The sequence below is a fragment of the Diceros bicornis genome, chromosome 1, assembly GCF_020826845.1.
Source record: "Diceros bicornis minor isolate mBicDic1 chromosome 1, mDicBic1.mat.cur, whole genome shotgun sequence".
NCBI lineage: Eukaryota > Metazoa > Chordata > Mammalia > Perissodactyla > Rhinocerotidae > Diceros > Diceros bicornis.
In genome coordinates, this window is record NC_080740.1 from 21,135,496 (window position 1) to 21,160,896 (window position 25,401).

The 25,401-nt window shown below is 41.8% G+C and overlaps 1 protein-coding gene across 1 annotated transcript in view; it reads left to right on the forward strand.

Moving 5' to 3' along the window:
* Positions 1–746: 746 nt before the first annotated feature.
* Positions 747–25,401, forward strand: part of FAM81B (family with sequence similarity 81 member B) — a 57,056-nt gene continuing 32,401 nt past the window's right edge. The window contains exons 1-3 of the mRNA XM_058533465.1: positions 747–1,032; positions 6,703–6,804; positions 24,032–24,309. Of these exons, the coding sequence (XP_058389448.1) occupies positions 747–1,032; positions 6,703–6,804; positions 24,032–24,309 (666 nt within the window). The remainder of the gene's footprint in view (positions 1,033–6,702; positions 6,805–24,031; positions 24,310–25,401) is intronic.

Below are 25,401 nucleotides of genomic sequence, written 5' to 3' on the forward strand. Positions count from 1 at the left end.
TATTGCTTCCACAAAAACTCATGGTTCCCGGATCTGGTGGCAACACAATAAATCGCCACTTGAATTGTCATTGTCTTTGAATTATTACCTTTCCTACCTTTGTACTGCATTATTAGCCATGTGGGATTTTGTCAGGTTTTTTTGTTGTGTTTTGTTTGTTTTGGACTCCATTTGCACTTGTGAATATGTGTGACAGACTATATGCAAACATGAATCCACTTCCCCAGAATGTATTTTTCCCCTTGGCATTTTATTTCATTGTAAATTATCAAAATTGTTATATTTTAGTGTACTGCACTTCTTTATTTGGTTAGTCAATTTATTTGGCTGATATCAACCAAAGCCAGAAAAGGGCAGTGGAAGCTGGAGGCAGGAAACGCAGCTAAGGGAGGTGGGAATTCCCCAGGGTAGCTTGGCTACAATTAGGTGTCTGGGGAGAAGCTGTTTGTTCAGCAGTGGAGGGGACAGAAGTAGAACAGGGAGCCAGAGAATGGAGAAAAGGAGGCTGGCTGACAGGTGAAAAGAGGAGGAGCAGCCAGGTATAAACACAAGGTAGGATGACAGCAATCGCTAGTTGGCACCTGAGGGGAGACTTCCCAGTAGAGGTAGGACGTGGTTTGGCCTTGGGGGAGGTGCAGATGCTAATCAGGCCCTGAGGAAGTTGTTTTGAAAGGAGAAGGCTCCCCCAGCACTGCTACAGTGTAGGAAAAGTCACACAGACACAAGATTTAAGACAATGATAGATGATGGAGGGAGGGATGGAAGAATGGATGGATGGGCAGGTGGGCAGGCAGGTGGATGATCAGACGAAACAGACGATTATTTATAGGAATACAGCAGCAATTTCAAGAATACCAAAGAGGCCCTCTGACCAAAATTATGTTCTCTGTAGGCCTTCAGGGATGCCACCATTAGAAATTCTTCCCTTTGAGTTTTTCAGTGAGTGGTCCTTGGATCTCTGGATCAAAATGAGCTTATTTAGAGACTTGCTGGAGTGGGGCCCAGGAACCGACAGTTTAAGAAGCTCTCCAGGTGAGTTTTATACATACCAGTGTTTGAATGCCTGGACTAAGGCATTGGCCCTCATCCATAAAGTCCGCACTGAATTTATCAGATCCTTTCTAATAGACAACTGGCTGAAAGTCAGACAGGAAGAGAATAGGACAAGAATTATTTGGTGGTGCAGAGAGAGGCCTTTTTTCTCCCCAAGTGTCAGTGGAGGGTCCTAGGCACTAAGAGCCCCTAGAAGTGTCCTCAGGGCTGTTATGAAGGGAAAGAGAAGAGTCAAACCCCCATGAGTGCCACTCAGACCTCAGAAACTACCAGTCTGTGCAATTTTCAAGGTTCAGATAAAATGCCAGCTCCTGCACAATTCGTGTCATTTTCATCCACCTAACCCCAGAGAGAAGTCACCTGTACTCCTGAACTCCCCTGTAGAATTTTGTCTACATATCTTCACTTATTCATTCATTTAACAAATATTTATTGAGCACTGACCATGTGCCAGACACTGTTCTAGGCATTGGGACAGAGCAGTGGACAAAAGAGACAAAAATGCCTGCCCTTATGGAGCTTAGAATCCAACAGGGGAAAAAATTAATAGGCAAAGTAAAATGTATATTAGACAGATAAATGCTAAGGGGGAAATAGTCATAGGAAGCATGTGCATAAGACTAACCTGCAATATTAGAAAGCCAGGGATGCCTCTCTGAGAAAGTGACATTTGAATCAAGACCAGAAGGAAGCAAGGGATGAGTGGAGGGAATATGCAGGGAAAGTTCATTTAAGCAGAGCCAACAGTCAGATCAAAGGCCCTGAGGCAAGAGCCTGCCAGCCTGTTCAAGGAGTACCAAAGTGGCCTTTGGGGCTGGAGGAGAGTAAGTGAGGGAAAGAGACGTAGGAGATGAGCTCAGATGGCTATGGAGGACCCTATCACCTAGGCCTCAGAAAGCTTTTGTAGATATTAGAAAGGTTTCATCATTTACAACATGGAAAACTATTGAAGGATTTCGAGCAGATGAATTTCATGGTCAGTCTTAACTTCGACAACCTCACAGGCTAGTTCGTTGAGAATAATTGATGGGGAGGCAAGTTTGGCAGAAGGGAGATTGGTTTTAGAAAGCCATTGCACTAATCCAAGGGAGAAACAGCGGTAGCTTGGACCAGCGTGGCAGCAGAGGAAGTGGCGAGAAGTGACCCATTCTGGATATATTTTGAAGGTGAGGAAACAAGTAGCGTATGAGAGAAAAAGAAGAGTGAAGGAGAATGCCAAGGTTTGGGGCCCGAGCAACTGGAAAAAGTCCGCTGCCATTGACTGCAATGGGGAAGGCTGTTTGGGGAGTAGATTTTGGGGGAAAGGGCTCTGGGGGATCATCAGCTTATAACAATGAGATTGGATGAGATCATCAAGGTAGCGTGTATAGAAGTGCAAGGACTGAGGTCGGGGGCACTTCAACACTCAGAGATGGGGTAATCAACTTTTCTGGTTTGCCCAGGGCTGAGGGTTCCCAGGACACAGGACTTTCAGGAAAGTTCAGAGGTCAGGGAGATGAATGAGAAATCCGTGAAAAGGAATAGCAGAGCCATGGGAGACACGTTGCCGTAGGAGCCAAGTAAGGAACGAGTTTCATGGAGAAGACAGCTCTCAACTCTGTCAAACGCTGCCGAGGGGGCAAGTAAGAGGAGGACTGAGAATTGACCACCAGATTTAGCAACAGAGATGTCACAGGGGACCTTGACCAGAGCAATTTTAGTAGAAGGAACAAGGGACAGAAAGCCTGATTTTACTGATTCAAGAGCTTCCTAGTCTGCTCGGGCTGCTATAACAAAAGAGCATAGTCTGTGTGGCTTAAACAACAGAAATTTATTTCTCACAATTCTGGAGGCTGAGAAATCCAAGATCAAGGTGCCAACAGATTCGGTTCCTGGTGAGGACCGTCTTCCTGGCTTGCAGACAGCTGCCTTCTCGCTGTGTCCTCGTACTTTTCTCAGTGTGTGTGTATAGAGACAGAAAGAGAATGAGATCACTTTCTCTTCTTATAAGGCCACAAATCCTAACAGATTAGGACCCTACCCTTATGATCTCATTTACCCATAATTCCCTCCTAAAGACCCTGTCTCCAAATACAGTCACATTCGGGGTTAGGGCCTCAACATATGAATTGGGGTGGGAAGGGGAAGACACAATTCAGACCATAGCAAAGAGAGAAATTGGAAAGAGAAAAATAAGAACAACACTTTCAGGGAGATTTCCTGTGCAGAAAAGGAAAAAGTAAGTGGTAGCTGGAATGGTATATAGGATCAAAAGAAGGTTGTTTATTTGTCTTAAGGTGGATGGAAGGAAAAAAAGGTATGTGTGTATGCCAATAGGAATGATCTAGTAAAGAGCGACGAGGGGTCCTCGAATAGGTGAGAGGGAGTGCCACCTGAGGACAACATGGGATGGATCTGAATGAGGAGCACAGGTGGTTCATCTGCTGAAACAGGAAAGGAGGTAGAATTTATGGACAGAGGCACATAGGTCTCTAGATGTAGTGGGTGGGCTCATCGAAATTCCCTTTTGGTTACTTATATTCTCTTGGTGAAACAGAAAGGAAAGGTCATGAGCTGAGAGTGAGGGTGAGGGTGAGAGAGGAGATGACAGCAGTGGAGGTCAGAGGAAAAGGTCAGAGAGGCAATTAGGACAGTACGAGAGCGATGGACTAAGGGAATGTAATATAATGGCCATGGAGCATTAAGGATCCACTTAGCATTGAGCTCCCGTTTAGAATGGAAGTCCAATGCTTACACCGTAGCAGAATTCAGCACGCTGCATCCCAGGAGGCATGGTGCACAAGGCTAAGGGTAAGAAGACTTGGAGTCTGGTCAGTCATAGGTTCACCATCCGCTTATATGAGTCACTTAACTCTCTGAATCTCCTTGTATTTTATCTGTAAAATTGGGATATTCATATCTGCACTGGCTTCCTCAGTAGAATCATGAGATGCAACACGAGGAATACCTTCTAAAATGTTAAGCGCTAAACACATCAGAGATTACTAAAAGACTAGAGTAGATAAGGGTAGAATAGCACAAAGAAAGGTGTGAGGTTCACGGAATCCTCAGGTCCCAGTAAGATCTTTCCAGAAGGATTGCCTAAGGGCACTTGGGATGACAGGTGGGAGGTGAGGAAAGGATAAGGAAGTCGAGGAAGATACTCTGCCAATGAACTACTGTCTAGTGTGGCCCAGGGCTAGTTGAAGCTGGTTAACTGAGGACACAGCACTCAGCAGACGCCCAGAGTGGGGGCTGCCGCTGGCCCAGACACACTCTTTGTGTGAGTTAGAAAGAGGCACTCTTTCCTCAAGACTTTTTACTTCCACTTGTCAGAAAACTGTCCTGATATACTTACCTTGTTAGAACAAGATATTTTCTTGATAATGAGATATTTATATGCTTGAAAAATTATTGTAACAAATATGAAAATCTACAGTATTATTGTGTGAATGGCACCCCCTAGGGTTGTGTAGTACACAACACACAGCAGTCCTGTCTTAGCTGACCCTTGACATGAACCAACCTCCTTCACCATCCACCCCCTCATGATTATTTCTTTATGCCCATATTTAGAGTAATATCAGAACATAATGTCGTCTTTAAGTTTTTAAGATCAAAATTGAACATTAACGGTTTCTGTGAGGCAGTAGTCTTGGTAGCCCTGGGTTAGGAGAGGTCTTTGAAGATCATTGATTTCCAGGAAGGATTTTGCATACACGTTTGGGCAGGTGGGAAGTCAGTGGTACATATATATACTATGTGCACTGTCCTACTAAAAACCAAGCAGCCAGTTAGAGAACAAACAAGTTAGACTCTCATTTCATTGGGGCCCATTTTTCTAGCCAAATCCTGTGGATTAGAAGCTGAATTGAAGAAGAGAAAGAATCACAAGAAGTTGTTTAGCAAAGTCGAATCCAGTTTTCCTTTCTCACACAGATTCTGTATCTATTTCTTGGATAATTGCCACCTTATGAAATAATCACTAATAATTGCTACCCCTTAGTGGATTCTCAGATTGGCACTCAGCTGAGCACTTTAAGTGTATTCTTGTATTTAATCCTTTCAGCCACCTTATGAGACTGATATTATTAGCTCATTTTACAGATGAGAAAACTGAGGCTTGAAGAGGTGAAGTAATTTCCCCCAAAGTAAATAGTCAGTAGGTTAAGGAGTCAGAGTCCTAACCAACTCTCTGAGCATCCATAGCCACCTGCTCTCAGTCACTGATGTGTCAGTCTCCCTTGGCACTCAATAAAATGACATTCAGAGTAGTGTAATGAACCTTTTGGACTGCTTACAAACCATGAAATACTGTGTCTCTAAGTTTTAAGGGCTTAGTGGGCCACTTTTGGTAAACAGAACTGGCACTGCAGGATGAACACATCATTGAAGCCAAAAATCATAGGTGGAATTTATCTGTGCAATTGAAGTTTGTCACTCAATATCCTGACATTGTGTGTCCTCAGAGCAAGGCAAACCCAGCACCATAATTTGAAAAATAACTCAGCCAAAATTATCATTTCCATATATGAGGGCCAAGAAGTATCAGTAAAATATGCAAATTCCAATTTTAAAACTCGGGAAAATATTTCAGAGATTAAACAACCTACATATTTTTGAAACAAGTCGAATAAATGCACAAAATGTCCTCTACAAAACTAAAGTTCAATATTTTAATTTATTTAAAGCCCTGGCTCCCCTCACCTATCATTGCTGTGTTCTTTGTGACACTCCCCCTAGTGTTAGAAGAGTTAGCTTCCTTAACTAACGTCTTGGAAGATTTGGGATGACTGCAGCATTCCATTTTCTTTGTCTAATTTGACGGAAACTGGTCTTTTATCAAACTGTGAAGGTGAAATGAAGGGAAGGATGTGAAATATCAGTTTAAAAATAACTACTCACCACTCAAAGAGGCAAAGGACCTAGTGATTTTTACGACAATGAACATTAAGAAAAACCCTTGGAGCTCCTAAATCCTAGACACTTGACTTAAAATGTGAGGGCTAACCCCATTGACATCACAGATCCTTCCTGCAGTCACAATGCTCATGAGCCACCCAGCGAAGATGCGCCAGAAACATGAAGACTTTAGTCAGGATGCAATCAAGATTAGTTAGTATTTTGGCTTGGTGAGAGAGAAAAAAAAAATCTCTGTTTCCTTTCAAAAAAAATCACATCGACAAAAAATTAAGCCAGAAAATCCAGCGTCATGAGTTCAGGTATTCATTTCATGGATTACTCAAGGTCTCTAAATTTCTCATACTTTAGTTTCTTACTTATATTTCTTATTACGTATAATACGGTAATAAATCTCAAAGAAGACCCTTGGATGGCTTGGGCACAATAGGGTGAGAAAGTATTCCCTATTGTTATAGAACGGTTTGATCTAAATGAGTACATCTCAACAAAGTTTCCTAAATGTCTAATGGAAACACCTGAAGTATTTGTGATGATCAGCTCTTCTAGCTGACTACAGGTGTGATGGGGGCCTGGGGGAGAACTGGGGTAGGCAAGGAGGGAAGAGAGGAAGTGTAAAACAATTGGAAGCCTCCCTTTAACCTTCGCCATATGTACAAAAACTGCCCTCAATTAAAAAATAAATTTACCACCACCGAAAAAATTCACTTGCCATAGTTCCTGATCTGATTCAGCATTCTGGTTGCCTAGATACGGATGTAAACGAAAGTGCCTCCCCGACTGCCGAGGAACAGCCAGATGAACCTGATGGCCCCCGTCCTGGCTCAGCCAGTGACCAAGAAAAGAAAGCAAGTACTTTTAGATATTCATATTAAAAATAGAATATTTTCTCAGCTTCTTTAAAGCTTAGCATTGCTTAGAAAGTTCTAAGGAGTCCTGAAAGAGATGTTTTTCTTCTCACTCTACTCACATTTCCTGTTCTGCTTTGACAAAGTGACTGATGCCGGCACGACTGTAAAGAAAAAGGGTCTCAATTTGTGAATACGTTCATTGGACTGACTTTTAATATGTGGGGCTAAAAATTAACAAAAACTTGATAATTATTTGCTTTTTATGAAGATTCAAAAGGAACTATGATAAACTCAAGGTGTAGACTTGAACATGAAAAAGAGAATAGCTAAATAGAATGTTTCTTTTATCGGTACTTGTCATGTCTTCCCCATTAATGAAAAAGAACATTCAAAGAAGCAGTGTTTTTAGACTTCGCTTTGTAATTCTCATAACGCCTGACCAGCAGATGCAGCCTTTGGTGATGGAAAGAGCACTGGGAAGCTAGCATAATATCAAGCACCGATTTTTGGTATCCATTGGCTCTACTGTGCACCAGCTGTGTGACTTTCAGGGATTCCTTAACCTCTCAGTTTCCTCTTCTGTGAAATGGGCTAATTAGGCGTATCATACAGAGATGTGCGGTTTGAATGAGCCAGTAAGGTGAAGGGCTTAGCAGGAAGGAAGCGCTTAGTCAATAGCTATAATATGATTATTACCATCATCTATACCATCTTGAGCAAGTCCGTTACTTCTCTGATCCTCAGATTCCTCACCTATAAAAATAATCACCTCAAATTCTTTCTGTAATAAAGAAGGATTTCAGTTACTTAAGGTAACTAACGTTATCCACAAGGTAATCATTCCCACCTTACGGGACTGTTGGAAGAATGAAATCACATCATATACGTGAAAGTAGTTTATAGGCCATTAAGCCGTAAAGGACCATAACATTTTAAAGTATTATTGTGGAACAGGTGAAAATTGATACATGTAAAATGTCCCATAATAACCCCCAAGCTGTCTGTGAGAATTTGTATATAATTATGTTCTAGCTTGTAGGAACAGAGAAGAAACAGAGCTGATTCCTATATTGAATATTACTATACTCAATTAGCAAAGACACAAAAATTTAAATACTGTCTTAAATACATAAAAGATTGCATAGAAAGAGGAAATAAATATGCCACAGTGTTAACGGCTTTTGCCCTAGAGAGTAGGATTTTAAATGAGCATTATTTCTCTGTATCTTTTACTTTTCTATATTTTTCCAAATTTTCCTCCATCATCAGGTTTAACATTTGTCACTTTAAAAGTATGTGAGTTGTAGGTGTGTTTTTGAGAAGATACTATTTTGGGTCTTCCAAATAAGACACAAAAATTAATAAAATAAAAATAAAACAACAGAAACAATCGTTTCACTCGAGAAGGAGAAAAGAAGACAATAACCCAGTAATTTCACATACTCCTTCATTCCACGAATATTTACAAAGGGCGAGTAGGTGCCAAACCTATAAGGCCAGGGTCCAGCCAGCTGCTGAGGAAATACTACAAACGGACCCCCACAGGCAAGGCAGCGGTGAGCGGTGAGAAGAAAAGAGCTGGCATTAACAAGGTGCCGAACCGGGGCCCAGCACGGTTCCAGCTGGAAACGGGAGTGAAAACACAAACCAGGCCAGAAGGCCATCCACGTCCTCCAGGGAGTTAGGATGGTTTCGTAATGTGGACACCTGGGTGCCCAATGGATCAGTGTATCCGTTCTCTAGGGCACGACCCGGCTTCGGAGTGTCAGGGCCACTGTAGACCCCACTCAGCAATGGGGCAAGAGGGTCTAAAGCATTATCACGGTGGCTCACTAGTTCCACCCTGAGCAGCCGTGAGCCTGTTCCGGTTGCCCACCACCAAGTGGGCCAGGTCAGGAGAGTCTGACTATTGCCAGGTATTCTAGACTTGCCTTCTTGATACCTTTTTTTTTTTTTAAGTTTTCTTGGGAGAGAGAGGTTTCCAATTAAGTTTCTTAGCCCCTAAATTAAGAAGAGTAGTTCCTTAGGTATTTGCATGGGAGTCTTAATATATTCTGCTCGCCATTGTAGTCTATAAGAACATAAACCAAGAAAAAACATCCTAGGAACATATTTTGCTTAAGTTTTAACCTGAGGTAGAATACCACTCATACTCTCTCCGTTGATCCAGTTCAGTGACAGCCTCTTAAATGAGGATAAATCTTGTCCTGTTTTTAAACTTAAAAGAACATTAGAGTTTAAAATAGTTTCAGCATATACAAAACAGTGAGTACATTTGGTATCCTCTTTCCTCTTAGAAATGCTGCAAAATTATGAACTTTCATGCAAATGGAACTTTCTAGTAGTACCATTTTATTGAATTAGTGAAGTGTTCCTATGGCCAGCTATGTTTAATACTAGTAAATTATGTACATAATTGTGCTCTATACTTTTATTTTTCATTGATTATAATAATCTGACATCCAGGTTTCTTAGAAAACAAAATTACCTGGATAGACTATTTTTCTAGTCTTTGGCTCTGTTTTTGAAAAATAGCTGATGTCTCTCAGAATTCAGCATGTCAGAAATAATTTACTCTGTGAAAACTTCTTTAGTAACTCAGCCAATAATCACTGGTTAGTTCTTTAAAAAATTATCTAAGTGGAGGGGCTGGCCCAGTGGCGCAAGCGGTTAAGTGCGCGCGCTCTGCTGCGGTGGCCCGGGGTTCACCGGCCGGGATCCCAGGCGCGCACAGACGCACCGCATGTCAGGCCATGCTGTGGCGGCGTCCCCTGTAAAGTGGAGGAAGATGGGCATGGATGTTAGCCCAGGGCCAATCTTCCTCAGCAAAAAGAGGAGGATTGGCAGATGTTAGCTCAGGGCCGATCTTCTCACAAAAAAAAAAAAATTATCTAAGTGTGGCTGGCCCAATGACGCAGTGGTTAAGTTCACATGCTCCGCTTCAGCGGCCCAGGGTTCGCAGGTTCAGATCCTGGGCATGGACATACGCACCGCTAACAAGCCATGCTGTGGCAGGCATCCCACACAAAACAAAAGAGGAAGATGGGCACAGGTGTTAGCCCAGGGCCAATCTTCCTCAGCAAAAAGAGGAGGATTGGCAACAAATGATAGCTCAGGGCTAATCTTCCTCACCAAAAAAAAAAAAAAGAAGAAGAAGAAGAATCTGTGGCTTTGGCTTTTCCAAAAAGTTTCTCCTTACAGTATACCAAATCTATGAACTGAAGCTTTCTAGTGTCTTCCCAGAACTTGATTTTTGTTTTAGTCTCTGGCAATACAAATGGAGCATGTGCATGATTAACTGGGCTGAGGGTCTATGATCTATAGTATATATTTTGTTTAAAATTAAAACATTTATATAGAATAAGATGGATAAGATTTCCCTATAAAGTAGCTGATGATACATTTTAAACCTGTGACCTTTGTTTTAGGTAAGATTATCTCCAGCCAAAATGTCAACCAAGAATTCAACAGATCTAGTTGAATATGTCAACAAGTAAGTCTGTAAATTACAACCAATTTTAACTATTTGCTGTATTTAATGATTGTTAGAGTTTAAAGTGCCTGAATGAGATCTTTGAGTTCATCTAAACTAATTCTCTGCTTTCAGATGGACTATATTAAACTATCTCAGCAAGATGAACCTCTCTCTCCTATTTCTTTCTGATTGACAGAGCAAGACAATTTTATTGCCTCCTCTGTTAATAACCTCCATAGGTTCCTGTAGATTTATTAATAAAATAATACAACATAGTCAATGAATGACATATGACAAGATCATATGTAGTTAACTATGATTTTCCAAATAAACCAAATAAAGATGTTAACACTTCATGATAACTCAGGAAATTTTTAAATAAATTAATCATCAGAAAATTTTGTTTCTGCTGTTAACAGTGCCACCCCTGGAGCTCATCCAGGGAAGGTCTACGGAAGAGGGACAACTCTTGGGAATTGGAAAATAACATACAATTGATACATGTGCATTGTCCAAAAGATCCTAGAATTCCAGTTTGTAAAGGTGGGATCACAGAGGCAATGCATATTAATTTGAATTTCTATTCCATATGTCAAATGTGCCCCTACTATTTTCAGGACACTTGAAATTTAGTCTCAGTCCTTCCATGTGTGACCTCAGTCAGCCCCATATGTCTCTGGGTTTTGGTTAACTTTCATTTGCCAAATGAAGAGGTTGGACTAGAAGCTCTCTAGGACCTACTGCAGATTTAAAATAATTCTGATCCTAAATAATACATCATGACCACAGAAGAAAAATGACCAAACCAATGGAATGAGTCAATGTGAAGAGAAAAATCTAAATACTGAATTTTCATTTTTTAAAAGTACGTTTAACAATGAAGATGATAAAATTTTTAAATTAACTGATTTTTATTGCAATATGTTCACAATTAAGAATTTCCCTGTTCCTTAGCCAACTAAATTTAATACATTCTAAATAGTTCAACCACGGTATTTCAGCCCTTCTTTTCATGCTGCCCATAACTCATATTTGCTTACAAGAAAATGAGGCTATAATTTAGAGAAAATGGAACCAAACAAGCTTTGGAACAATGGAACCAAACTGTTTAAAAATATGACATTTGGGTAGTTGACACTTTTTCTGTGTTAAGGGCAATGAATGTGGTATGCACAAAAATAATGATCATAAATGGATATACTAGCTAACCTCCTCATCCAAGGAGAAAAGGGAGACCTGTTCCCACCTCACTTTCCATATGACAAATGGAAAATAGAAATCATTATTCTGATCTGTCAAATTTCGATATGAACCCAAATGGATTTCTTTAGCCCAGGATGGTGACCTACATTCCAGGAGATGAGAGAACGAATTCCTGGAAGATGGCAACAAACATAAAAAGAAATCTGTGGAAATTTTTGCCATTTCTTGGATTCCAGAGAAAGTAAAATTAAGACAAAGGGGAAGAAGTATTCTATAATTCAAAGCAAAAGCGTGATGAAGATTACCTGGCCCCAACATTCATTTCTAACTTGATCTCCCTCACATCCCTTCTCTTGCTGTCTAAGCCTTATATCTAGAACTTTCTATGCACCACCTGAGATTGTTGGTTTTCTTTTGGTCTCTCCTCTCTAATCTCCCAGAACAGGCTGCAAGCTCCCTAAAGGCAGGGGCTCTATGGCCTTATGTGTTTTGATACCCCTACAGTAGCCTGTCGTGGTGCATTGAATATTCTTTTCTGAGAAACTGCAGTTGACAGACTTAATGGAGAAGAATGGTGGAACAATTGAATCTTTAGGGCTCTGCTTAGAGCAGTAGACTTCTGGATAGCTGATCAACTGGAAAAGCAAAATGGCATTTGGGCATTTCAATCATCAACGCAGATATTTTGAACTGACACGTTGAATCCAATAAAATAAACATAAAAAATAATTTTTAAAATAACTTCATCCTTCAAGTCATAATACTTATTGAGTGACAACAGATTTACTGATACGCAGAGTACTTACACAAGTAAAAGTCATTATTGACTTATTAAATTGCCTGAATATATATTACATATTCTCAGAGATTCTGCCTCATAAATCTTTTATGGGTATATTTAGAGGTAATACTAAAAACAAATAACAACAACAACCAAAAAAGTAAAAATCCAGCAACAAAAGAGATAATGCCTATCCTACAAACAAGGTTTGGCTAGAGATATGCACATTAAAAAGACAGGCAGACCAAGTGTTTACAGGCCCTTCTCAGCCTCAGGCAGTTGGAACAACACCTACACATTATTAGTACTTGTTAAATGTTAGGTCATATTAATAATCCACGGGGCAGGGGGAGGCAGAATGCTTGCAATCATTTATAGGACAATTATAGTGACATTATATTAAAGGCAGTAAATAATTCTGATTTCCACACGTGTTCATCGATTCACAATGAGCAGACATCCACTGATTTGATGATAGTGTATCCGGTGCTCATTTAAGCTTAATTGTGCAGAAAAGCACCAAAGCCTTTTTTCATTTTCTTCTTTTTCTCCTGCTGGTGGAAGGAGCACTGCATGGAGGCCAGGCATCTCAGGTCTACTCTTGAATCTGCCTCTAATCAGCTATGTGACCTTGAGAAAAAGAAAATGTCTTCTCTTCTCCAGGCAATCTCTGCCTCCTATAAAATTGGGTGGGGTTTTAGGTGGTGGATGATGAGCAGCCTGAGTCCCAAGGGCTGTCTGTGTTCAAGATCCAGATTTCATTTCCTGGATGCAGGCTAGAAAGCTGCCTCTACTTGCTATTTCTCAACTCCGTCCACAATTTCTCATAAACATTCTTTTATGTAATAAAGTTAAGTGGTAAGTAATAAAGTAACTTAAGAACATACATTATTCCCCTATGGGATTTAATTTTGAACGAAAAACAATTTCTCCCCATAAATCTCTTTTTATTTTTCTTCAATTGACCCTCCTGAAAAAAAAAAGTTTCTCACCACTGAATCAAATCATTTCTAAGGTTTCTTCCATCCCTAACATTCTTTGGTTTTCAAAAACTGGTTTTTATCATTTATTCACTTAAATATTTATTGAGAGTCTACTATGTGCCAGGCACTCTACTAGGCACTTGGAGAGTCACCAGTGAACAAAATTCACAAAGACCCCTGCCCTCAGGGAGCCTCCATTCTTGCAGGAGGAAGAGACACACATTGTTAGATACCATGGTGAAGGCAGGTCTCATTGAGAAGTTGGCATCTGAGCAAAGACCAGGAGATGAGGGAGTTGGCCATGTGAACATGTGGGTGAAGAGCAAAGTTGCTAAGGCAGGAATCTTCTTGTGGCATGGCAGAAGCAGCAAGGGGGCGAAGATGGCTGGAGTGAAAAGGAGGGAAGTACAAACTTGAAGGATGATGCTATTTGGGCCAGGGAAATGGAATTGTTTTGTACTAAGGAGCTGTTCAGACTGGGTTATAGCCAATATATATCTCAGGAATTCTCTCAGGAGTACATTTTGGGAGGATGAGGGTCTGGCTGACAGCCAAAGAAGGGTATTTAAAATTTGGATACATAAAACTATCAGTAAATCAAATGGGCAAAATAATAAATGATTAATGATGTCTCCTTGTGAGTAGAATATGGCATTCAGAGTCTGGAAAGTATCTATTTTCAGGGTTGTTTCTTAGTGCTGTGGCAGACATTTTATTATACTGTGATGCATTGCTTTGCTGCTACACGATGGAGACAGATATTTCACATTACAGTCCACAAGAACAGAAGACAAAATGCTCCTGGTTGAGCTTTCTATGGGATGGCTCGTGTTGGGTTGGAGATCTTTTGGTTTTATTTTGCAATATCGTATCCATCTTAGAGGGCAACTAGCTCACAGGTGAGAACGCTCAAAATAGTCTGAATGGCCTATGAAGAAAGGGATACACGGGGCACTCCAGTTGTTAGCAAGTTCTTATTAATTGGCAGACCTTCTCCCATCCTGCTCTGTTCCCTGGCCCACTGACCGTATTCATTGCGAAAGCTTCCAGCTCTTACTCTGTGTTAATCATCTCATTTAATCTCACAATAACCCTAAGGGGTGGATAGTGTCACTATTTTTAAAATGAAGACACTGGGGTTCAGAGGAGTCAACTATTTGCCCAAGGTCACACAATGCTATGACAGAACCAAATTCTAACCCAGAAATCTATGTCTGTATTACTGCAAAACCTATTTTCTTAACCACTCCTCTATCCACACGCCATGCCAGCTATCCCCTCAACATGTGCATGCGCGCACCCACACACACACACACATACATACACACACACCAGACACACTGGGATATCTTCACCTCCAGCCCCTCCCCTGCAGCATGGAAGATGTCTTGCAACCATAGTTTTCTGATCTTCCTTCATGGGTGCCCCTTTGTGGGTGCAGGCAGCATGGATTCACAGCATGTTAGCTGCACTGGGGAGGAACTGCCATCAGCCACAGTACTGTCTTTTCTTCTTCTCTACCCAGTATTTTCTCACTGCCCCCCACCTGTGATGGGCAAGACTCTGGCTGTGGGTGGGCACAGCTGTAGGAATTGAGCATTACCCACAGCAACCCCAAAGAAGTCAGGGCAGGGGCTGCCCAGAGAAGCTCAGTCTCTCCCGCCCCAGGAGGCTCTCTGGATTCTTGCCACCCCTAAGAGCTTCTGCTCAGTATGAGAATCGTGCTGAGGCCAGTCTCAGCTCTCTAGAGCAGAGAGGGAGCCCCCCCAACCTCTGGGCCTCAAAGAGGACCCTTAGGACCCCAAGAAGAGACGTGAGCCAAGCAGAGCCAAGGTAACTGGGATGAAAAATTACGTAATGTTGGGAGCAAGTTATATGTTAAAAAGCAGAGGAATAAATACATCTTCTCTCTCTGAGAAAAACACTGATGTAATGGGAAGAGTTACTGATTGGTCTAAACAAAGCTGCTGTGATGTAGGAAAAAGAGTCAAAGAGGCAGGTTAAAACGTTTCCCAGTTGAGTTACTTACAATTTCCAAGCCTCGGTTTCTACCTAAATTGAGAAAAATTTCACTTATGCCATGCAGTAGTGGTGGGAATGAAATGAAATAATGTTTACGAAAGTGATATGTTGACGATAGCCCTATATAGAAATAAGATAGTGTAATAATAAATTCCTTGCATTTCTCCCGGGCTAAGAACACCCCTCAAATAATTTACCAGCTGTATTAGTTTCCTAGGGCTACCATAGCACAGTACCACCAACTGGGTGGCCTAAAACAACAGAAATTTATTGTCTCACAATTCTGGAGGTTAGAAGTCTGAAATCAAGGTGTCAGCAGGGTTGGTTCCTTCTGAGAGCTCTGAGGGAGAATCTGTTTCATATCCATCCTCTAGCTTCTGGTGACAGCCAACAATCTCTGGCATTCCTTGGCTTGTAGATGCATCACTCCAGTCTCTGCCTTCTTCTTTGCATGGTATTCTTCCTGTGTGTCTGTCTTCACATGACCATCTTCTTATAAGGACACTAGTCACATTGGATTAGGGGCCCATCCAACTCTAGTATGACCTCATCTTAACTGATTACATCTGCAATGACCCTGTTTCCAAATAAGGTCACATTCTGAGGTACTAGGAGTTAGGACTTCAACATATCTTTTTTGGGGGGGATGGGGGACACAATTCAGCCCATAACGCCATCTAATAAGTACTAATAATTATAATAACACATGTGTGTGACATGTAGACATTACAAAGCACTTCAGGTACATTACAATTGATGTCCTTCAGTCAGTTGGGGAGGGCGGGAATCATCCTCTCTACAGGACAGAGAAGGAGCTCTCTCCTCTCTCTTCCTAAGAGAGGTTAAAGGCAGTAAGTGGCATAGGCAGAACTTGAACCCGGGTCTTCTGACTCCAAGTACAGTGCTCTTCCCCCTGGAGACTTACATAAGTAACACACACACCCCCAAAATAGCAAGGTAATATGGGAAAGTGCACTACAAAATACAGAATGCTGTAGGAAGTCCAAATATCATCACAACAATCTGTTGCTGCAGTTTACAGACATCTTACCTGTAAGTGTAACCTGGACATCCACCATGCCCTCCTTCACACAGGGACTCTGGAACACTTGCCAACCTGAACGCCTCCACAAGAAAGCCAGTCACAACAGGTACATTATTAAGTCTGCAATTTTACTGAAAATTTTACTCAACATGAGGAGTTTGCCTCATATAGTACATAACTTTTCACTGTAAAAGATCCATAACCAGACTCTCTCCAGTCTTTTCTTGGCTGTGTTGCTGTTTGGAGTCCTGGCCTTTCTGGGCTCCTCCTGCAGAGCCCCTGCTGGCCCAACCCCATTGGCCTTGGTCTGCTTCCTCCTGGACTGAGCCCACTGAAACTCGAATTGCCTCCCTCCCCACCCCCAGAGCGTTCAGCCCTACAGAAAAACTCAGCAATGGAGTTTGCTCCATAGCTAGCAAAATCCCTCTGCCAGGGTGGTTATAAACAAGCAATGGAGAAACTATAGAAAATGTATTTTCAATTTCATTGCCCCCCACACACACTCACAGATTATTTTTGTGAAGCATCAAAATATTCTTTAAAATTTCACTTTATTTTTTCTTTGCAGGACTCTATGCACTGAGAATGTAACTAGTCATGTAATAGATCTCACAAAAATGAAAATCCTCTTCAGTTATGCCCTTTTGTGTTCTAGAAAAAGGTTTAGATTTTCAAATTTTTGTCTCTTGAGTATTACAGGTTGCCAAAATGGTTACCAGAATCTCCTAAGTAAATTTAGTGCTCTATTCACAAGAACAGAACAGGCAGAGAAGTGAGAGGCACTATGTTCCAATGCATCTGCCAGCGACAGCACAGCTGGTGTAACTCACACTGAATTGCAGAGAAATAGAAGTCGGAGTTTGTGGAAAATCTGTTCAGATTCAGTTGTCAGCTATATAACAATGATTTATGTAAAGCCCAAATATCTCTCTGAAAAGGCCCCTTAGGAATTCTTTCCCCTGTGGTTAGTATCTTCATCTAGACTAGTCTGCAATATTCGGTTCTTTCCTTTCACAGTTAAATTTAGAAAAGTTACACTGATATCAGACACTAATAAAGCAGTGAATTTTTTTACTTCACTGAAAGGATCAGGGCAGCCACATCTTGCTACTAATGAAAGGCCTCAGTTTTTAACCTTTTGGATGAGCTGATGATTTGAACAATGGTATCTTCAGGAATTTCTCTTAGAAGACTGAAAATGTTCGTTATGTGTGTTCTTCTAGCTGTTGATTTAGAAATGTCAATTGGAAAACAATACTCTTTCCTTACGGCAATGGAAATAGGAAAAAAATACAAGCTCTATGTTTATCTTGTAAAAATCATGTAAATAGAACTAAACAAAGCATCATTTGTTGCTTCATTAAGCATCATTAATAAACAATAACAATAACACTCTAATAGTAAATCTTAGGCATGAAAACAAATTTCAAAAAGGAACACTCTCCACTTAAATATAAAATAACTTTTAAAATTAAACTCTGAAAACTAAAAAGAGGGGGCCAGTCCAGTGGTGTAGTGGTTAAATTCACATACTTCACTTCGGCGGCCTGGAGTTCACAGGTTCGGATCCGGGGCATGGACCCATGAACCACTCATCAAGCCATACTGTGGCAGACATCCCACATATGAAGTAGAGGAAGATGGGCACAGATGTTGGCCCAGGGCCAATCTTCCTCAGCAAAAAGAGGAGGATTGGCAACAGATGTTAGCTCAGGGCTAATCTTCCTCACCAAAAAAGAAAAAAAGAAATATCTGCAGTCCAGCATTTATATGTCACTTAGTGTCTCCATGGTTGCAGGCAAATACATCCCATAGCACCGGGTGCCACCCTCCTTAGAGGCTTCCTTCAATGTGCCAAATAGCAACAACAATGAGGCCATGACAGGCAGGACAACAGACTGGCATCTGAGCAGAGGTGGCAGCCCTGTTCCACTGGTCCCTCTGCCGGCCTAAGTCTGCTTCCTCATGCTCTTTCTGGATATAGTCTTGACACCAGCCAACAGCACACCCAAAGAGTGACTGTACATGGGCCCCTCGGAACCCTGGACCGCAGTGCAGCTGCATGGCATTCACTGCCCCACCACACGCTTCTCACATGTTATCCCAGAACTTACAACCACACAGCAAAGTGGGCCCTGTTAGCCCTATTTAAAGATGAACGAACTGAAACACTTAAACGGTAAGTGGTAGAGCCTATGTCCCATCCTAGTCTATGTTGCCTTCCAGCTTGCCAAGCTGCTTCTGAACATCTACATAACTTGAGTGCTCAGATTCCATGTTTCACTCTTCAACACTCCATTATATATGCTATCTTACGTTTTTCACTGCTTCCCATGACCAGTCTTAAATAAATCAGTGATGTTCAGTTTTTAGAATACATTAGAATCACCTAAGTGCTTGTTTAAAATACATATTCTTGCTCTCCCTCCAACTTCTCCAAAAATTATGATTTAGTAGGTCTCTGGTAGAGTCAAGGCATCTGCATTTTAACAACTTCCCTCCCTTCCCCACCTCCATGATACTAATGCAAGTTTCTTTATGAGAAACACTGAATTAAACTAGGTTCCTTGAGGGGCAGACCCATTATAGATTGTGCATTGACTAGAGTAAACATTTGGCAAGTATTTATTGATATATTTCTATTTCAACTGATGTTTTTATTGGTAAGTTACTAGATACAGATACAGTGCTTTCAGTTGCGTGTAGCAAAAACTCCAACCAAAATGGCTTAAATGTAAGAACATTGATTATCTCACATTAAAAAATCTAGAGTTTGGTTAATTTCAAGGCTTAGCAACATCACCAAGCACCCAGGTGTTTTCTATCCTTCCTGCCTGCCACCCTCTTTTCCCTCATGATCACGAGATGGCTTCAGCAGTTTCAGGCATCAAGCACAGACAAACAGGACAAGAGGAGGAAAGTTTCTTCTTGTGTATCTCTTCTTGAAGGCAAAGAAACCTTACCCAGAAGCCCCACAGTAGGTTTTCCCTTGCACCCCACTGGCCAGAATTGCTTCACATGCTCCTGCCTAAACCAGTTGCATCTCAACCATCATGGGACCATCATGATTAGCCTGGCCCCCTGAAGGACATGGGGGGCAGGAGGATGAACCAAATCAGGCAGAAGGGGGAATGGCTAATAGGAAGTTAACCAATAGTGTCTGCCGCACTGGGAACTCCAAAAAGAAATCCTAAATATTGAGAGGAATGCAACATAATTTACAAGTGTCTGTATAGGACTGAAGACTGGAGATCAAATACCCTTTCACTGGCGAATATTGGCTGCAGACTGTCTAGAGGCCAAAATAAGAACTAGCTCAAGGAAAATAACGAGCGAGTCTGTAGTCCACGACTAGGCTGTATGTCACCATCGGCAGGGCCTGACGTCCTCTTCCCTCCTGCCTATGACTCAGACATCCACAGGGTAGCACTGTCAGCATGCGGGGGCCTTAGAGGAATGGATTTTATATATATATGAGGTTCCATTTGGTAATTTTCCAGAAGAACATTTTTGAGCCAAATGAGTGGGTAGATGGAATCTGATTAATAAAAGCCCTTAGCAAAGCCTTCTTTGTTCCTTAAGTGTGCAGGTGACAGGAAGGAGGACTCTCACCCAGGCTGAGGCTATTTTATTCTGCTAGCAGAGAGGAAACTGCAAACCTACAGGATCTAACAACCTGTAGCTTTATTGAGCCATTTTTTTCTGCAATTTTCTAACAACTGAATCTTAAGGGAACAGTTCAGCTGGATAAATCAGTCAGTCAGTCGAAAAATATTTATTGACCACCTACTATGTGTCAGGCACTCTTCTCAGTGTTGGGGAACAAGTTAGATAAAGTGCCTGCCCACAGGGAGCTTTCATTCTAGTGATGGAGGGCAAAAATAAACACAAACAAATAAATAAGATAATTTGGGTAATGACAAATGCTATGCAGAAGATGAAGTGAGGAATTATGATAGAAAGTGACTGAGGGGAAGGCTTGTCTGAGGAGAAGGGGATATTGGAGTTGAGACCTAAACAATGAGAAGGAGGCAGCCATGAAGTGACTGCAAGGAAGAGCATTCCAAGCAGAAGGAATAGCAAGTGCCAAGGCTCTGAGCTAAGAACTAGCTTAGCATGTTTGAGGAACAGAAAGAAGATCCATGTGGTTGCGTGAGAGAGAATGGTGGGAAGAGTGGGAGGAGATGAAGTCGAACAGGAGAGCAAGGGTTTTGTTGTCAGAGAATGGAAAAGTGTGAAGCGTTTTCAGTAGGCAAGTGCTGTCATTTACACTTTTGGACAGACCACTCTAGCTGCCGTGTGGAGGATGCACTCCTTGTTAGGAGGCAAAAGTAGAGGAGATGATGGTGGCCAAGACCAAGAAAGGAAGAAAGAACTAGGGAAGAGTAGATATGGAGCCTGGGGACACTTCTACCTGTCGTTTCTGCTGCCACTCTGTTAGGTCGCTTAAGTAGCATTAATCACAGTGTGTCTCTTGCTTCTGCTTACTCTTTCCTGGAATGACAGGCATACATGGGCGAGGTTAACATTTGATTTTGGAGTCAGACATGAGTTTCAAATTCTGACCCTGACATCTCCAAGTTGTGTGACCATCCCTTCTTCTGTCTGGTAAATTTCCTCAATCTGGTCTCCGGAATCACTAATTCATTCTTCAGTTATTCCCTCTGTCATATTTATCCCATCTTTTATTTTTCTTTATTTAAACTATTATAATTTCTTATGCCTAATATTTCTACTTGTTTACTTTTCATGTTTTCTAGTTTTTTGTTTCCATTTTGCTATCTTCCCATAACTTCTTTTTTAATATATTTATTAGCCTTTTTAAAAATTTCTTGTTGCATATATTTTAGTATTTCTTTTCTGTAGGAATCTGTAATCCAGTAGATTGTTTATTTGTTGGCTGGTTAGTTTTTGAAAAGACTGTACTCCTCAAATGTCCTGATATTTTGACCTGTGAGTACATCTGTCCCTTGGGGATTTCAGCCAGACCTAGTCTCCACTGGAGTCTGGTCAGCTCCAATGAGCTCAGGAGGTGGGGTGTGGACGAGCCCCAGGCACAGTAAAATCACAGCAAACTACTCCCCATCCTACAAAATAACTTCCGTCAGGCCTTCACGTTTTGCTCCTCAGGAAGAAGTAATGTTAGGAGAGCAGTTGCTTTCCCACCCCTGGGGCATGTGGAGGTAGAAGAGTGTAGACGCAATTGCCCAAGGTCAGTTGTTTTCCAAGATTTTGCTATTATTGTTTCAGCTTCTGCCGAACACAGGACTTCTGCCTTGTCTGATTTAACTCTTGAGGACACTTAGACCAGAGTCTGAAATTTCACAGAGTAGAGTAGTTTGTCCCAAGGCAATAGGGGGAGAAGCAAAAGCAGAATTACAATGGTCCCTCTTCCCCATTTTATCCTCCCACAACTATATCTCCTGCCCCAGACCCACGTGGCCATCTGACTGAGGTTGGGTTGCCCAGGAAACAGGCTCTGAGACAGAGATTGGTGTGAACTGAAGGCTTATGATGGAGTGCTCTGGGATAAACACCTGTGAAAGGGAAGGAAAGGATACAGAATTGGGCAAAATGAGAAGTATTGTGATGCAATACCAAGGAAGACTTCAGCTGACCCCACAGGGAGCTCTGAAGCTAGGATGGTCCTTCTAAGTTGTTCTGAGATACAGCAAGCGTTCCAGGCCCTTATATCCACATATCAACCAATCACTGAATTTGAGCTGCCCCAGAAAGTGGGCATGACCTTGGGCAAGGCGACTCTCTTCACCAAGAAGGTTCCCAGAGGATGCTAACAGCTGAGGTCTGTCAGCTAGCAGTGCTCCCAGCAGTTGGGGAAATAAATCCTTCCTTCCTAAAAGGCGAGCTGGTGGCACATCACAGCACCCACTATACCACCCCACACATTGACAGATTTAAAATAGCCTCCACTGCCCCAGGGGTTTGTCACAGTGTGGTAGTTCAAAATTGGCCACCTCAAAATATGTCTTTTTTTTACCTTGGTTATTTTATTGATAGACTGGGAGGGTCCTTGCTAAGACCAAATATTTACATTTATAAGGGAAGTCTCCACTTGTAAAGGTATCTCCCTCTCTGTACCTGGAAGAAGGGGGGATGATCTTATCTCTAGAAACTCTTATCAGTGCGGAAGGCAGACTGAAATCTGCATACTCCTGATTGCTGTGATTTCTGGTGGTCTCCCATGTCTGACTCCTCCACCCCCAATGTCCTCCTTTGTCTACCTGAATATGCTATTTAAGGTGAAAACCTCTGCCATTCATCAAGAAACTCAGTTTCCCTCTTTTCTCCCATGTATACATGTCATAAAGCTTTGTTTGATTTTTTCCTGCTATTTGGTCTCATGTCAATTTAATTTGTAGCCCAGTCAGAAAGGACCCAGAGTGGATAAAGGATAGTCTTGATCCCCTTCAACAGTTTTCTCATTTTCTCTCTCTATGTCCTCCAAGGTTTTAGGATGGGGGAGGACGGGAAGCCAGTAGTCATGCTAGTTCAGCATGTTCGTAGGGACCATAGTGAGTCCAGGAACTTTTACTCCTGAGGAACTGTGTAACTCATTTCCTCTCTTTCTGTGCTCTGTCTCATGTGAGCTGTCATGTTCCTCTGGGGCAGATGTACTTGAGCTGAATTGTTCACTCTAGACCTCAACTCTCCCTCGCTGAGAGCTTCACTTTTCCTGGGAAGCTGAAGTTAAGTGGGTCCTCCAAAGACCAACCAGAGCTGAGCAGAGGTGCGCTGTGGTTGAAGGAGCCTCACCTGACGGCTCTGCAGAGACATTAAGACCCCTGGGCCTGGGGGATGGCAATATTTTCCAAGGGACGCGAGTCTGTCCTGTGAGCCCCACAGAACCCCCCATCATTTCTCAAGCCCTAGATCCTCACCTCAGAACAACTCCAGCTTTGCTTTCCAACAAGATTATTCTGATGACAGTGGAAGGAGGGGGTACTGCGGAAGGTACAAGTGGAGACAGAGGCCAGTTAGAGGCCTGTGACAGTGTGCTGGTTTTAAAATGTCCACAGATTCTTTAATACTCCACTGCTCAAGAGGTGGAACGTAATTCCCCTCCCCTGGAGTGTAGGCTGAGCTCAGTGACTGGCTTCTAAGGAAGAGACTAAAGCAAAAGTGATGGCGTATGACTTCAGAGACTAGGTCACAAAAGTAAGCAAAGTAAATTAAACGAAGCAAAAGACATGACAAAAGCAGCTTGTCCTTCAAGAGATTTATCTGTGAGGAGAAGGAGTAATGTGCTAATGCCAATAGGGGCCATCAGGATTTTACCTCTCTCTTTGCTCTAATGCTAAATAGCCCTAGCCTTTGTCTTTTTCCTTTTCTAATTTACTCTTCGTTGAATTTCTGACTCTTTTGTTAATCTTTGCCTTTGAGCTATCATTTCTTCCAAACTTAGAAGGCAGCCCTCTCCTCAGTGTAGAATTATCAGGTAGTAAATTTCTGTCGATCCAACTGGGCTTGTTAGAATAGTGAGTAAAACAGAGAACAATTTCTGCTTGGGAAACTTTCAGCTTGAAAAATGCACGATACGAGATCAAGGCGTAAGTCAGATCAGCTTCTTAGATGAGACATAAACCTAGATTCTGACCAGGTAGGCGCTTCAAGTCCCACCAAACTTCTCACAGCGGGGAGAATACAGGAGCAGAAGTCAGGATGCAAGTGCTGGCTCTGGCTCCCCCTGCTCATTCTCGTAACGCCTCTGGTGTTGTTTCCTCTCCCTGACTAGCCGTCATCCTTTTCTTCCCGCCATTCCAAACCCCCCGAGAAGTCAGCTAGAAGACAGACTGAACAATCAGGAGCGCACCATCGCTTTCCTCCTTGAACAAGCCTTCCGCATCAAGGAGGACATCTCTGCTTGTCTTCAGGGGACCCACGGCTTTCGAAAAGAGGAGTCGCTTGCCAGGAAGCTACTGGAAAGCCATATCCAGACCATCACCAGCATCGTCAAAAAACTCAACCAAAACATTGAGGTAGCTCTTTATTTCCTATATGTTGGCAAAGACAATCAACCACCGATGTCATTTTTCAGCTATAGAAATGAGTCACTATTGTTTAAGTTTAAATGGTTACAATTTAGTTGCCTCAGAGGGAAACAGTCCAATATTTCAACCGCTCGTTTATGCCAAAAAGTAGAAGGAAATTCTATTCAAAAAACGTTCACTCAATATTTATTTTGTGACAGTAAAGACAATTGTTTAACATTATGTCAGACATTGTGCTAAGGTGCTTATTTTAGCCTAAATCTTCAAGATTCTACTAATGTAATCATTTCCGAGAGAGGTTTTCATAATGCATTGGCAATGCTGATTCATAGGCCCATTACAATCTGACCCCAACAATCTCTCTGACTCCATCTCCCACCCCTCTCTCATTCACTCTGGCCATACTGGTCTCCCAGCTCTTCCTAGAACATACCAAACATGCTATGGCTTCAGGGCCTTTGCACATGCTATTCACTTTGGCTGGATCATCTTCACCTAAATATTTCTATGAAATGTTCTTCATTTCCTTCAGGTCCCTGCTCAAATATCACCTTATCAGAAAGGATTTCCTTGACACACTATAATAGCACCCCTCTCAACCCCAACAGTCACAATCTCCCTTAAACCCTTTGTTACTTTTATCCATAGCCTATATCGCAAACTATTATAGCTTATATTTGTTTATGGTGTGTTTCCTCTTCTAAAATATAATCTCCATGAGGGCAGGGACTTTGTTTGGTTCACTGCTAAATCCCACACCAAATGATCACAGTGTATGAGAGGTAGTCAGCACTCTGTAAATATTTCCTGAATAGATGAATGAATGAATGAATGGTGTTTAAGGTGTTAAAGGGAAAATATTTGAGTTTCTAATCAAAAAATAAAATGCTTGGGTTAAACCAAGATAAACAGATTTTTACTACAGATCTTTCAGAGTTTTTAAAGTGCTAATGAGCGTATTGAATTTGGGATAGCAGCTTTCAGCAAAGGTTCCAGGGAATAGACTTTAGGAAACTGACCAAAAATTTGTGGAATTATGAGAACTGACAACAATCGCCTCCCACAATACATGTCTTTTCT